The following is a 14,620-nucleotide window of genomic DNA, read 5'->3' as shown; positions in this document are numbered from 1 at the left end:
AATCAATGCCACTTCAAAGTGACGTTGCTGGGAGTTCACTGCTATAGATTACTTGGAAGGACAACACCAAAGGACTGACAACTTATTACTAAATAGCTTTTAGTTTTGTTGTGCAATATGACATGTTGTGCAAATGGCTTAGTATAAGGAATCATTTGGAAGAAAGGCAGTGCTTAAAAATGTTTTTAAAAAAACACTCAATCACATGCACTATAGCCATACAAAAACACACAGGAGACTTTTGATAATTTTAAACATCTAATGAAACTAAATACTGATACTGTTTACATAGTTAAAAGATTTTTTTTAATACTACAGTACCAGAACCTCAAAGAACACACCACGACATGGCATTCTGCACATATATTGTAGCAGTTACACAATCTTTCAATACAAAAGTACCATTAATCATAATTATCTAAAGACTGGAAAATACACCCCACCCTATGAACTTATTACCTTGACTTTTTCAGTAAATAAGCCTATTATTTTCAAACCTATTTGTACTTTATAATATGTGGAAGAAAAGCTGCACTGACAATAACAAATGGTACACCAGGTGTACCAAAGCTTGTTGGAGTGACTGAAAAGATGCCCAAATGTTTATTTTGTAATAACTTACATGACGATACCTATCACAACCACTATACATCCAGCAACTAAGAATATCAGTGGCTTAAAGCAATACAGGGAAGATCTACATAAAAAAATACCTGGGTTGATATTGATAAAATAATAATTTAATTATTGTTTGCAGATTTTGTCTACAACTATACAAACTATATTTCCAGAAATGGCAAAGAATGTGATTCACCATAGAAGATAAAACCCCTAATTATGATCCCTTTACTCTAATTCCAAATATATTTCCTAAGCAAAAATGCAGTGAAACTATATTTGCCTATGGTTATTTAATTGACTTTTTAACATCTGTATTTTGATTTTCAGCTATGTTTACTGTTTAAATTGAAAGTAAATGAAAATAAATAAATAAAAATAAAGGAAAGTAAAACAACGTAAAACCCAAATGTTCTCTCTCCATTTCCTCAATGTTAATGTTACCTCGATATTAATAAAAAAACACTTTTAAGGTGCTACAAAGGAAGAAAGTTTTGCAACTGGACAAACTCTTTATAGTCCTGCCATCTTTGTTTTAGTGTACTTATTTTTTTAATGTAACATGAATTTCCATGCTTGATTCAGCAACAAATCTTACACAAAATATCAGGTTAAGCAACAAAGCAATGCCTCCTACTCCTTTCCCTACTGGCAAACATTACACTACTAGTATGGTATTGCTTTTTAAGTGTTGGTTATGGAAACAAAGCGTGCAAGACTATGAACTATAGCAGGGAGCAGCCCTAAAGGATTAATCAGGGATTATAATTAAAAGGGCATAAATAAAAACACCGGCAAAAACCTTGATTTCATAACCTTACAATATAAATTATACACAATGACTCAGAAAAAAACAACTCATAAAAACCACAATGACGGCACTTCGTAACAAATGTGAACGGTATTGCATAATATGTACAGACAAATTACCTCAAATAGACTGTACCTTTAGGAATATATTTTCTCCATTCTTCTTTCACATGTTTTTAAATCATGTGTTCCTGTACAGGTATTCCACATTAGTGCTACTTAAAACTGTCATGATGGTGCCATCACCATCTTACAAATAAGTGTTGCACAAAATTCAAGGTAAAACCTTAATGAAAACTAATGCCAAAGAGAATTACATTTTGAATGACTGGACAAAAGTTCCAAAGTGTTCCTAAGGTAGTATTTAAAGGGATTTAAAACACTGGTAGTTTACAGCAATTATTACTAAATAATGAACACAGAACATAAAGAACAGGCATACAACAGAGAAAGTTCCCATCTGACTATTCTAACAGCAGCATCAAAGCAATTATCTTCAACAACAAAGGAGGTTGATTGCAAAGAATCTTTGAAAGGGATCAACCAATGCTGTCTAACATAAACTTTTTAAAAATGTACAAGTCATGCATTACATGATCAGTGGAACTGTAATTAACATTTTAAAATAGAAGCATCCAATTCCAATGTTGTAGCTTTAATGGGTTTATTAGGTGGATCTTAGCTAAAGACACTCATTTTATTCTTTTAGGATCTGGAGTGTTTTGAAGCTTTTCAAAGGAAGGAAATTCAAACACAAAGCAAACAGACTTCATGAAATTAATTATAAAAATACTAAAAATCATACAGCAAAACAAAATATCTCAAAATGCCTTTAAGACAATAGATTACTGAATGTGAAAAAGTAATTTCTACAGTAATTCGGTAAACTTTTGTAGGATTACAGAACTATTTCTCTTTCATTTCAGTTTGGGAACACATCTCTACCCCTAACTGAATGGAAAATAAATGTAATTCAGCAAAAAAATATATATATATATGTGTATTCAGTAGTTGTTGCATATATGATAAACTGATATAGGAAAACATAGAACAACATTTAACATTAAGTAAAATCTTGTAGTTTTACTAAATATTACTAAAATATTGTAGAAAAGTCACATTCGGACTCACAGGAAGCCGAGTACAAGGCTAATGCGATATGGATAGCGCTATCCAAGGAGAATGCAAGATTATACAAACTGTCAGAATAGTGACAACACTTGGAAATCTTCTAAAAAATAACACATAAGGATACAACACTGATAAAGAGTACAATTCTTGATAGGTCTCATGGAACTGGTGACTATAGCAGATCGTCATGAGGATAGGTTAATTGGAACCACAATGTATTTGGAAGAAACATAAATTGGATGACCAGACAGCCTCACTACCGATATGATTAGCACAGAAAGTAAATGAGCCAATCGTATAAAAATGTATTGTGTCTATGAAGTATGTAGATGGGTCTGTTTTGCTTCTTCAGTTTGTGGTTTCTTTCTTAGAATAGAGGCATGGATGGATTCCAGTGCATATCAGGACTCATTATATAAAAAACTTTTCCTGTGCTAAGAAGCTCAAATGTGGTCACACATGAACCTTGCAGCAAGATAAAAACAAAACAACACATCCAAATTAAATACCAATTGGTTTAGGGAACATAAAGTCAATGTACATACACTCCACATCATAAAGATCTGAATTTAATAAAATATTTGTGTAATTAAAACAATTCACAAACACAAGCGATACAATCCAGAGGAACTGGAGCCTTCTTTAAGTTGTCAAAGCTAAATGAGGATCAGTAAAATACTTATTGCTGGGCTGTGCTTAATTTTGAGTGTTGAATATTTAGAAAATGAAATATTTTGGAAAAATTGGCTTTTTCAGTATCCAAAACAATCTTACACATTTTCACATTTTATATAAAGTATATATGCAACAAATCTTGAATGTAAGCTATCTTACAGTATCATTGATATGTATATGGACTCAACTGATGAATTTCACATGATCAACAAATTTGAATAACGGAATAACAAATGTATTTTATAAAGAAACTTGTTTATAATACATATAGCATACATACCATAAGGTAAGAAAATAATTGTTAATGTTATCTAAAAAAATCTTAGCTTTTTTGAAAAAAATAAAAAAACACCTTTCCCCCAAAATTTAATTTCTGATGTCTGTCCACCACATTCCACTTGACCCACGCAGATGTGTATGAGAATAAGTTGAGTGCTGAGAATAAAAAACATAAAAATAAAATTGTCATTTAAACACGGAGTTAGAAATCACACAACAGACAAGAAAACAATGATTAATCACCAGGCATAGTTTAATTTGTGATTAAAACTATCAACCTATTGAACTAATCCTTAATCTGTTGTGATTAAAACTATCAACCTATTGAACTAATCCTTAATCTGTATTCTTACTGGATACTTTTACAAATAAGGCAGATTTAATATAAACTTTCAATACTTATTAATAACTAGAATAAGAACAGAATCAAAAAGCAGAAAAAGCTGGTCACTCAGTGGTGTTTCAGAGCTTTATATGTTTCTTTATAACAAATGTTGTTTTTGTTGCTAAATAAAATGGAGAATGAAACAAGAATCAGAAATTAAACTTCTCCTTTTTCTTTTCCTGAAAAGTTAAACAAATAACACCAATTTTAATAAGAAGGTTATGGAGTGCATTCAAATATTAAAATAAAACATAAAATCGCTAATACAATGCAAACATGTTTACATTAGTTATTTTATGGTTTAGTATGTCGCTACCAGTCATTAACTGCTTAATAAGCATCACTGACAATGCTAAAGAGAAAATTCTACTGATTTGACACTTCTTAAATCACATACAATTTCAAAATATGGAATACATTTTTATATAAAGCACATAAATAGAAGCAAGAAAAAATATAATGATTTAGTTGGTAAGTGTTCAGAGATAGGTATATTAAAAAGTCTACTATATTAATTTATATAAGATGGATACATTACTTGAAATGCATTGATTTTCCACACTTGCAAGGTCTTGCTGAGCATAAAGAATACCCAGCACTAAATACGGGGCCATTCCTCACTTCCTAAATATAATCTTACTGAGATCTGAGACAAAAGTAAACCTGGTGTCTTTGCAATACTTGTTACCAGCCTGCCTGAAAGATGCCAGGCAGTGAGCCATGCATGAGAGAGAGCTATTCTATATCACTCATGTACTGTGCAAATAAGTAACTGGAGATACTGTTAAAAATAATACATATAGTAAGCACAAAAATTTCATTAGGACACTTAATGGAAAGAATAAAGCTCAAAATGTTTAAGTTAGGGAAAGATAATTTTTAAAATGGGCTAAAGAAAATAATAAATAAAGCAATGGGAGAAAGATAATAAAAATGAAATGGCACAGATAAGAATAAATCAAGTAGGTAAATACTTACTTTTCATACAGTATATTACCCAAGAAGGGAGATGAACATCACCACACCCATGAATTGGGTAAAAAGGATTACAGGCGTGAAGAAAGACCAGACAGGCCACAAGGCTATATTAAAACTGCAACGAACAAAAAGTCAACTTTATGAAGTCGAACCGGACAGTACATTGATCAAGAATGCCCTGATTCAATATTATTTAAAATGTTTTTTTTAGAACAAAATACTTCAACATATTAACTTGTGTCTCAAACACTTGAGCATATTAGGTAACACTTAAAATTTTCTATTTCATAATGAGTACGCAACAGTATAACAGAGTAAAAGCCTTTCACTTAATCTACATCTCTAATCCCCAATTGAAACTCACCTGCCTGATGCTGCAATAAATGCAGCAGTTGTAATAGGTGCAATTGCTGGGTATTCTCTGTCATAATCTCGCATTCCACAGAACCATTCCAGGAAAAGTATGCAGAACAAGGCCAGTGCTAAGCATATAGCCAGCAATATGAGGCCAATATTAAACCACCAACTGTAAAGGATTTAACAAAGAAAAAATAGTTTAAAAATATGACTTCTTAAAAAAATATATCAATATAATGTAAAAAGACCATTGTAACAAAACTAAGTCTAGGTCAATTCAAATGACAGGAATAATTCTCTAAATGGTTTGTGGGAGGGAATGAAGCATTAACTCAATAAGGCACTGAAAAATATTTTACTTAAAACAGTAAAAAAGGCCACCAGGAGCAATGTGAGACAGTTACACCTGAATAAACTTTTGTTATATTATACAGCAGAATAATATACAGAAATTTAGAGGTGTAATAGTTCTCCTTTTTAAAACTGACTCTGAAACAGAAAGCATTCAGTACTGTTATCTTTAGTCAGGTTCAATACAATTAGGATATCAGATTTGGAAGAAAATGGAGACTGGACCCTTTCCCATGCTAAAAAGTATAAATAACCAACTACAAGACTTTTCTTTTTTTTTTGCTGTAATGTTGTAAAGACTGGATGAGGTTTTTGAAGATTTTAAGAACTGAATACAACTACATTAAGCCCTTTTGCTGGCTCTTCTACCTCACAGAATCATGAATCCAAAAAGCCTTCAGCATTATAGCAGCTCTTATCTTACTCACTGCAAAAACCACTTTCATTTCCAGAAGGTTACTGTTACTGCAGTCTCATTGTAAGTGTTGTTAAGGAAGCTTTAAATGTGACTATCTTCAGAATTTACAGAACTAGATTAGGGTTTTTAAAATGTGCTCTATCAGGAGCTGGATAGCCCCCAACCTAAATCACTTATCTTTATGTAATTTTATCATTCAATCTTCTTGGAATGAGGCCCTTATCATTCCAATTTGTAACTTGTGTGACCATTCCAACCCTCATAATCCAGGTAACTATAAACCTATTGCTGTTTCACCAGAAAAAGTGAATTTGGCACATTAGAAATTTCTCGAATTTCTAATCGTTTTTCACATTTGGCTGCAGAACACTCAGACAGGTAGGGAGTAAAATCTAAAACTGGGTTTGTTTATGCATTTTTTTATAATTTGATTAAATATCTTTTTCTCGCAGATAATTTGCAATCTCAAAATCATCAACACACTAGCAAAAAAGAAAACCTTCTTAACTACACAAGCAGGTACAAAAGGCAGCATGCAAATTTGATATTCGGTACTGAAACTTGGCAGAAAGGAGCTGTAAATTTGGGGTAACACGAGAATAGAGTTCTTTTATTCTGTTACAAAGGGCTCCGTTACAATATAGAGTACTTTTTACTATATCGGGTGATAAGAAATGCTCTTATCCTATATCTGGCCCTTTTATAGCAAAGTTAAATTTATTTGGAAGTAGCCAAGAACAATCATTCTTGTAATTTTATGTTTTATATGACTAAATATCATTTTAAGATTTAATCTGTATGAGGAAAGTAAGTGCAGACTATTATTTATGCTTAGTACCATATTTTTCTCATATTAAAATTGCTTTAACATTTCATCTTTAAATTTGCATAAGGTGCAGTTTTGCAAGACTTCACAAAATCAAATCTCTGCCGTCTTGAATGGATGCTAGAAGTCATGTCAGTTAGCACTGTTGTCACACAACTCCAGTCCTGTGTTTCATTACAGCCACAGGCATCTATCTATGTGGTGTTTACATGTATTGCTCATTTTCACATGGATTCTATAAGGTGCTCCAATCTCCTCTGAATTTCACAGACACATTCACTAGGCTTGATTGGCTATTTCAGATCTTCCCTAGAGGATCCCAGGTCCACATAAGCCCCACTAGATGAACAAACATGGTATATCTCCTGGTCACATGTATGGTGCAAATCAAATTAATTAAGAAACTATCCTATTAAAGAAAAGATTTGAAAAACAGTGTCAATATAACTACTTAACAACAACAAAATTATCCCTAATATGATAAGAATGTTTTAAAAATCAATCGGTATAACTAACGCTACAACTGTAATAATTTGGTGGAAATGTTTCAAAGCTTATAAAGTTTTGAGATTCCTCCCTAAACTGAGCAAACATATCTGTATACCATACTGAACAGTATTTCTATACTTTCTAATCTAAAAATCAACATTTTAGTAATTTAAAAATGATATTGAAGATTTTTTTATTTCTTGATTTATTACAACATTTGCCATACAGGAACCAGAATGGAAATGATTAACAGATTTTTCCCTATGCTTTAAGGGACAGCATACCAAATAATATTAATACAGTGATGGCTCTTTCAAGAAGCTTCTGCCTAAAACATTTAAATACAACTTTTGTTTCAAAACAGAAAACTGCAGTTACTAGCTTCTGACATGGAATTCTTAAGCATAGTACTTTTGACACCTTTTAATGTGCACATCCTCTTTAATGACACCAAAGAAGTCGACGTAGTATGTCAAAGTGCCTGAAGCCAATATCCAAAACACTGCGTGGCGATTAAACCGAGGTAGTGGTTTTTCCTTCTTGTCTTCATCTTCTGGAGCTGCAGGAAAAGCAAAGTTCAAAGATGAAATTTCTGTACTACTCGAATTTATATACAACATGTGTGTTAAATAATAAGTTCATATTATAACTAATACTGGAATGTCACTTTATTCCTCCTCATGCCCTCCAGTGCCGGGTCCTCAAGAAGCCATCACACATGGCACTAAAAGGCTTCTTTTCCCCTCAACTTCTGACTCAGAACAACATATTGTGCTAAAGACAGCGATCCAATTTGTAGAACTACAGAAAGTTAAAAACAGCAAACCACAAAACAGCCTCATAAATTGACGATTGAGTTTTACGATTTCAGCAGCTATTGCCAGGTTTCCCTGGTCCTTTGAATACATCATCAATTCAGGTTTTATCACGAGACGCTTTATAAGAGGGGAAAAAAAATAAAGCTGCAGCTTGCCTGGACTAAAAGACGCACAATGTCACACTTTTAAATTGAAATTTGTTTCGAAACCTCTTCATTCATTTACAGGTTTCAGCTCATCAAACAGCTCCTGGAATCCATCTCCCAGCATTCCATTTGTCTGGACACTTTGCCTGACGTGCCCTCCCTCAGAGCCTCCTTCTTTGATTCTCCTTACTAAAACCTTTGTTTCCCATTCCAGATTCCTCACTTCCTCCCTCACGCCCGAAGAAGGCCCCACAATCACAATGTTTCTTCCTTTCCACTTTCCAGTGTGGAATTAACCTCTAATTGTTCTTTTGCAGCTAGCACACTGACACAGCTCCCCACAAGAACTAAAATGCCAATATTGCAATGTTCACATTTGAGAAGGCAATAATCATCACAAGAACACCCAAAATGTAATAGAGAAAAGCAGACATTTAACCATGTAAGTGTGAAAGTATACAAGTGTTTCTCATGGGTTAGAGCGGGTCACTGACTTTTGTGTATTGTGAATGGAAGTAGTTATGAGGACTTTCTGGAGAAAAGTATAGTGTAAGCAGTGATGGAATGGGTCTAAGCCTGTAACCTGTCAACATGATAACACACCACATCACAAAGCTGGAACCATAACACAGCCAATTCAGGAACCATAACACAGTCAATTCAAGGAGAACTAAAGATCTGAAAATGTTTAACGGCTGACCTCAATTGTATGAAAAGAAACTCTGGAATGAACTGTAACAATAAGTACAGAACAGCCCAGAGGGACCAACGTCACTGCACAAGAAACTGCATAGCAAGAGGAATGGCACAGAATCTACCAGATTGAATGTGTACAGTAGCAGTAATTAAGGTTGACCCTGCACCCATATAAAAACATGGTGAACACCTATCTTATATTTTGTCTCATGTCCCAATAGTGTGTGTATAAATGTGTCAGGCTGGCTCAAGAACTCTGCCTCCAACTACAATTGACTCACAGCTTGTTCTAAGGCACTGAGCAAAGGAGGGTCATATTGTAAAAACTGTAGTTCTTTAATATCAGTTCTCAACAATGAGCAATCACATTTAATCTACTAGAATTTCAGAACAAGAACAGAAAATATCAGACTCCTGCTATTTAGTTCATGTTTCCATTGAAAATGAAATAAGGGTATCCCTACTGAAACAGGCCCCCTTTAGAGTAATAATACTGCTAAGAAAGCAAGTAAGCTACATAATTATATATTTAATTGTACAGTTAAAAAAGGCTGAAAGTTGACAACTGTGTTCTGCACCAGCTGACAAAGATCATGTTCATTAACTGACAAAGGGGTGAGACTGGCAAAGGTATCAAAACAGGTGCTTGAGGGCAAAACAAGCAAAGCTTAACCAATGTATCAATAAGACTCAAGTTGAGTCTATTTCTTCCATATTGTACCAGCATGTGCAGTTCATTAAGACAGTCAGCAATATAATACCAGCAGTACATCAGATTTAAGTGTTTTTTTAATACAAATTTACAAGTATTCCCAACGGCCCATTAATATGTTAATTTTTCAGTCTGCTCCTTAGTCATACTTTAATTGATCTAAATTCATGTAATGTCAGAGTGAAAAAAAAGGTAAATTCTTTTAATGCAAGTTTTATAGTACAGCTGCTAGTCTTCAAGACAGAGGCAATCATGGAAATACAATTTAGAAGACCAGTCAAGCGTCAGTGTGGCCTAATGCCCAGTCCTCTGCTTTACCTACATGTACAAACAATTGAACACTGTAGTCTTTAAAAAGACCTCCTTGTAATGCTAGACTGTAGAGGTTTGTGTGAAATGAAAACTATATTTTGAAAAATAAGAGCTATACATCGTATTGTACATAATTATACACACAGTTCATACACAAGTACTCAAATTGCTTTTACATATTAATATTCTATACTTCCTTCAAGAATGGTACATTCTGATGTAGTTAAATTAAAGTCTCAACTTTACCATATCTGTGTGAGATAGCACATTAAGACACATTATAGAGAGAATTAAGCACATTAAGACACATTATAGAGATTGATCAAGGCACCCTAGGTCATTATGTAATAGGTTCATGTCCATATTCCAGGGCACTAAAGAGCCCAAACGTTCTTCTGCAGGTGCCAGTGTCTCGGTCATCCTGCAGTAAATGTATTCAGAATACAGATAAAACAAGGACCTTTTATAATTTGTGAAACTAAAAGTGGCTCATTTAATATGAAATGGTTCTTGGCAGAGTGCCACAGGCAACAAGTTCCAAACAACAAAAGAGCATTCAAGCTCTTCATTTGGTACCTCAGAGCCTGAACAAAGATTCTGTAGAACACACTTGGCTACATACACTTAGACAGCTGCAGTTTACACCCTGATATATATCAGTTTAGTGTATCCTTACTGTACTAGTAAAGGCCCAGTATTGAAAAAACTACTTTTCAGTTGTTTGTTTTACCACAACTGTGAATACTGCACTTAATTGGGTTAAAGCCCTGAATTCTATTATCGGGTTATCTAAGTTATCTAATATGTATAGATCGTTTTGCTCTTTTATCTTAATAATTTGTATGTTCTGGCATGGAACTTTAGTCCATGCATCTAAGCAATGCCTTGGGTTATTAGAAGTTAAAAAACCTCCACGGTATAATACCTTCAAACCACCTTGTGAACTTAAAAATGTATATAAACTACAGCACGTTCAGTCTTAAGCCTTTTTTTTTGTTGTTGTTGTTGTTATTTAGTAAAAGGGAACAATGCTGTCCCTGTGGAGTAAAATAAAATTTTACTGACAAAGTAATCAAAATGTGTTAACATCGTACACGTAGGAAAACACACTGGGGAGGTGAGATTAAATCCATAATCGTGTGAAATCTATTAATATCTCTACACTACCTAATATGAATAATCCACTACTTATCTGACCTCTTAATTAGAAACCTCACCTGACCGCAGTCATGCTGCCAAGTTTTCCGAACGAAACGTTTAATATGTTCAGTCAGTCCATACCTGACTAATTTGCATAGAGGGTATAATCATTTCAGCCTTTCTGTTTGAAAACTGAGCTGATGACTGGAGATAGCAATATGATTCATTCCTTGCTAGCTAAACTCACCAGATCATTGTTATTGATGGGTGTGACTTTTCAAACCTAACATAAGAAAAAAACAGGGAACTGTAGACTAAGACTGAGTCATAAAAGACAGGCATTTGTTTTTAAAAAATGCAACCTACAAATTTGCGTTAGAAAACATTTTAAGCATTTACAGAATAAGGCAATACTTAAATGTATAAGAAAGTTGTATATTCAAGACTGTTTATTGCAGCCTTGAATTCACTTACTGTTGTCAATGTCAGTTCCTAGCGAATTCCCATGCAAAAGCAGCTCTGCATTATGTTTAAATCTATTACGAAGAGCTTGAAACTCGCAATCAACTACCTGATCCGCCATTTTTTCATGAGACAGTCATAAACTCTTCCTATTGGACTGCCAAGCGTGTTTGAGGGAGGGTCTTAGCACTGTCCTTTTCCTCCAATTGGATAAAGTTGAGGCTTCGACAGGGCTGCGGTTAAAGCAATAGGCTTAACATTAACGTGAGCTAAGAACTGGACGCGAAAAGTTTGGTGTTGTACAGTATATACTGTATGGATACTGGAACTACTGAAAGTCACAGGCGTTGTATCTTTGCATCAATCTTAAGTATCAGTTACATGTCCTATGACAGAATTACAGCTCTGTGACAGAGATAAAGAATTAAATAAAATACTTGCAATTAAGCCCATTCTGATTGATTTTGTTTTCCGATACACTCAGACATATCTAAAAACAGTTGCGCATAATTCTTGACAGTTCCAATTGTCTGTCGGAAAGAAGTTGAATTGGTGGTTCCAAGCTGCAGTAGAAAGAAAATGTTCGGGTGGGTAGCTGCGTCAGCATGCATAGGCTGCAAAGGAACAAGTAACACACCTGAAGAATGGTCCACGGCCGAAACGTTGTTGTGTTTTCTTTCTTCACTTTTCAGCATGGAATAAAAAGTTAATTGTAGAATGAAAATGACATGTATTATCTATATCTCAAATGAAATAAAGACAAAATCATACATACATATCCTAAAGTATCCTAAACAGATGCCTGGTAAAGCATACAAGTAAAAGCTGCACGTCTTTACAAATACATTATCCCTCAGTTCCCTACCATCTTAGAAGAATACAGTATGCTGTATTGTCTCAATGCCTGCATGTCTGGTATGTAATGGGATTCTTTTTTAACTAATATTTTATAATAAGCCCATAAGAAGGATTGCAATTCAATATATATTTTTAAACGTTTACAACCCTTGTCTTTAAAGATGACTAAGCTTTCACAATATGACTTCCAAATTACGGAGAAGTTTGTTTTCATAAAACCAAAATTAACTAGATGTTCTTTTTTTCTGTTGAATTTGGAGGCGTTCCCTCCAGAAACTCCAATAAAAAAAAACAAACACACAATATTATTGTAGAATTCCATCATAGCTGAAAGTAAAAAAACCATGGCATTTTCTGCAGCATTGATGAAAGAATTCCTGAGTTTTTTTTATTATTCTTGACGTGATGTCCTTCTCAGTTGTCATTTGAACTGATAATGAACCTGTTGTTTCATGGTCAGTGAGACATAAAGAAAGTGTTATTCTGTAATGTACAAGAGCATGCCAGTATGGGATCTCACATTGTTCGAAAGGTGATACAACATGTAATCATAGTTTGAATCAGGATATGTTTATCAGACTTTCATTGTTTTGGATTCCACTAAAGGCAAGAGTAAGTAGCAGAAGGACACAAGGACAAAAAATAATTTAAATCATTGATATCTTAATGTTTCCATAACCTGAGATATTTGCAGCATGTTAATATGAAGTACAGTACATGGCAGCATATCTGGTGTTTTCACACTTACTGTAGTGTAAAATAAAAGATGACACAATCTTCACAGAAGAATCCAAGTGCCTTGCCTTGCATTGGTAAATCATTTTCCCTTTTCAAAAATACATACTACAATTTTCATGATTTCATAAAGACAGACATCTTAAAACCCAGGTTCAATTTTTTCTCTTTGTATTTTAATCTTTTATTTGAGTTGGAAACAGAATTTCTGGAGAATAATCCAAATTTCTACCATAAAGTTTGAATTCCTTATTCCAATTGACTTGTATCGTTCCAAAAGGTCCCTGTCTGTGCTTACTTTCTATCTTTATAATGATGAATTAATAATTTGTATCAATTAGGTTTGGCAATAATGGTGAACAGAGCAACCAACAATTTTGAAAAATTTGCCAGCATATTACACACTATTGTGATTGTGCCAAGGTAGAAGACATTTTAATTTGATACTTCAATTTTCCCAACACCCTCAGAAACATCAGCAGCAGAAACTGAAATGGTAAACATTCTTAATGTATTCAAAACTTTAACGGAGGTAAAAATAGATAGTCACTGCAATCAGTGGAAAATGGATGGTAACAGTTTAAACAGATTCTACTTGAAGCACAGAACCATTTTATCCCAAAAATGTGGAAACTCAAAAACACAACAAGTAGGATATCCCTAATGGTTCAACAAATTAATTAGCAAAAAGCTAAATGAACAGAGAGCACTTAAAAAACAACAAGATTCAGCTAAAGAAATAGGTTACAATGTACTACAAGTACAGGTAAAATGGGGATATGAAAGAAATGGAGGCTAAAATAACTAATAAGAAGTAATTTCAGTACTACAACAGCAACAAACCATGTGCTGGTTTGATGATCATGTAAAAATTGTCAACATGAAAACAGTACAAGTCAAAGGGAAATGGCTGATATACTAAGGGTACTTTACTCAGGTATTCAATAGGGAAGAAGTCAGCACCATGCTCCAGGTAGCTAAAGGACAAAATTCTGAATTGGACAGTATTACCATAGAAGAGAGTGAAGTTATTCAACTTATTCAGAAGCCATTGATGCAACTCATTTAACATTTCTTCAAAATAGGAGCTTTACCTAGGGGCTGCAGAAATGCTAATGTAGTATCCATCCAACAAAATGGTGAGAAAACTGAACCAAATAATTATAGACCAGTAGGTCTGACTTCTATTACATTTAAGATGATGGGAGCAATTAGCAGAACATAATTAGAGGATCCCCTATACGGAAACACATTCCTAGGAAATAGTCAGCATCGATTTAGAAAAGGTGGGTCCTGCCTAAACTTGAGTTCTTTGAACAAGTAACATTGATGGATACACGTATGACATGTGATATGGTGTATTAGGATTTTCAGAAATACATTGATGAAGTTTCACATAAAAGATTATGTCTCAAACTGAAAGC

At 33.8% G+C, this 14,620-nt stretch overlaps 1 protein-coding gene across 1 annotated transcript; it reads right to left on the bottom strand.

Annotated features, from left to right (window-relative positions):
• Positions 1-3,106: 3,106 nt before the first annotated feature.
• tmem128 (transmembrane protein 128) lies at positions 3,107-11,749 on the bottom strand. The gene is made up of 5 exons (XM_015344758.2): positions 11,616-11,749; positions 7,738-7,876; positions 5,241-5,402; positions 4,877-4,991; positions 3,107-3,669 (listed from the first exon to the last, which is right to left on the bottom strand). The coding sequence occupies exons 1-4, from the start codon at positions 11,722-11,724 to the stop codon at positions 4,892-4,894; spliced, it is 510 nt and encodes a 169-aa protein (XP_015200244.1). The 5' UTR covers positions 11,725-11,749; the 3' UTR covers positions 3,107-3,669; positions 4,877-4,891.
• Between the last annotated feature and the right edge of the window lie 2,871 nt (positions 11,750-14,620).

The sequence above is a fragment of the Lepisosteus oculatus genome, chromosome 1, assembly GCF_040954835.1.
Source record: "Lepisosteus oculatus isolate fLepOcu1 chromosome 1, fLepOcu1.hap2, whole genome shotgun sequence".
Lineage (NCBI taxonomy): Eukaryota > Metazoa > Chordata > Actinopteri > Semionotiformes > Lepisosteidae > Lepisosteus > Lepisosteus oculatus.
Note: the sequence above shows the minus strand (reverse complement) of the source record. Positions and strands in the feature narration are given on the sequence as shown.

Coding starts and splice junctions, on each gene's coding strand:
- tmem128 (XM_015344758.2), bottom strand. CDS start 11,724: ATGGCGGATCAGGTAGTTGATTGCGAGTTTCAAGCTCTTCGTAATAGA. Junction 5,403..7,737: donor GAGGATGTGCACATTAAAAG/GTGTCAAAAGTA, acceptor AATCCTTTACAG/TTGGTGGTTTAATATTGGCC. Junction 4,992..5,240: donor TTTATTGCAGCATCAGGCAG/GTGAGTTTCAAT, acceptor TGTTCGTTGCAG/TTTTAATATAGCCTTGTGGC.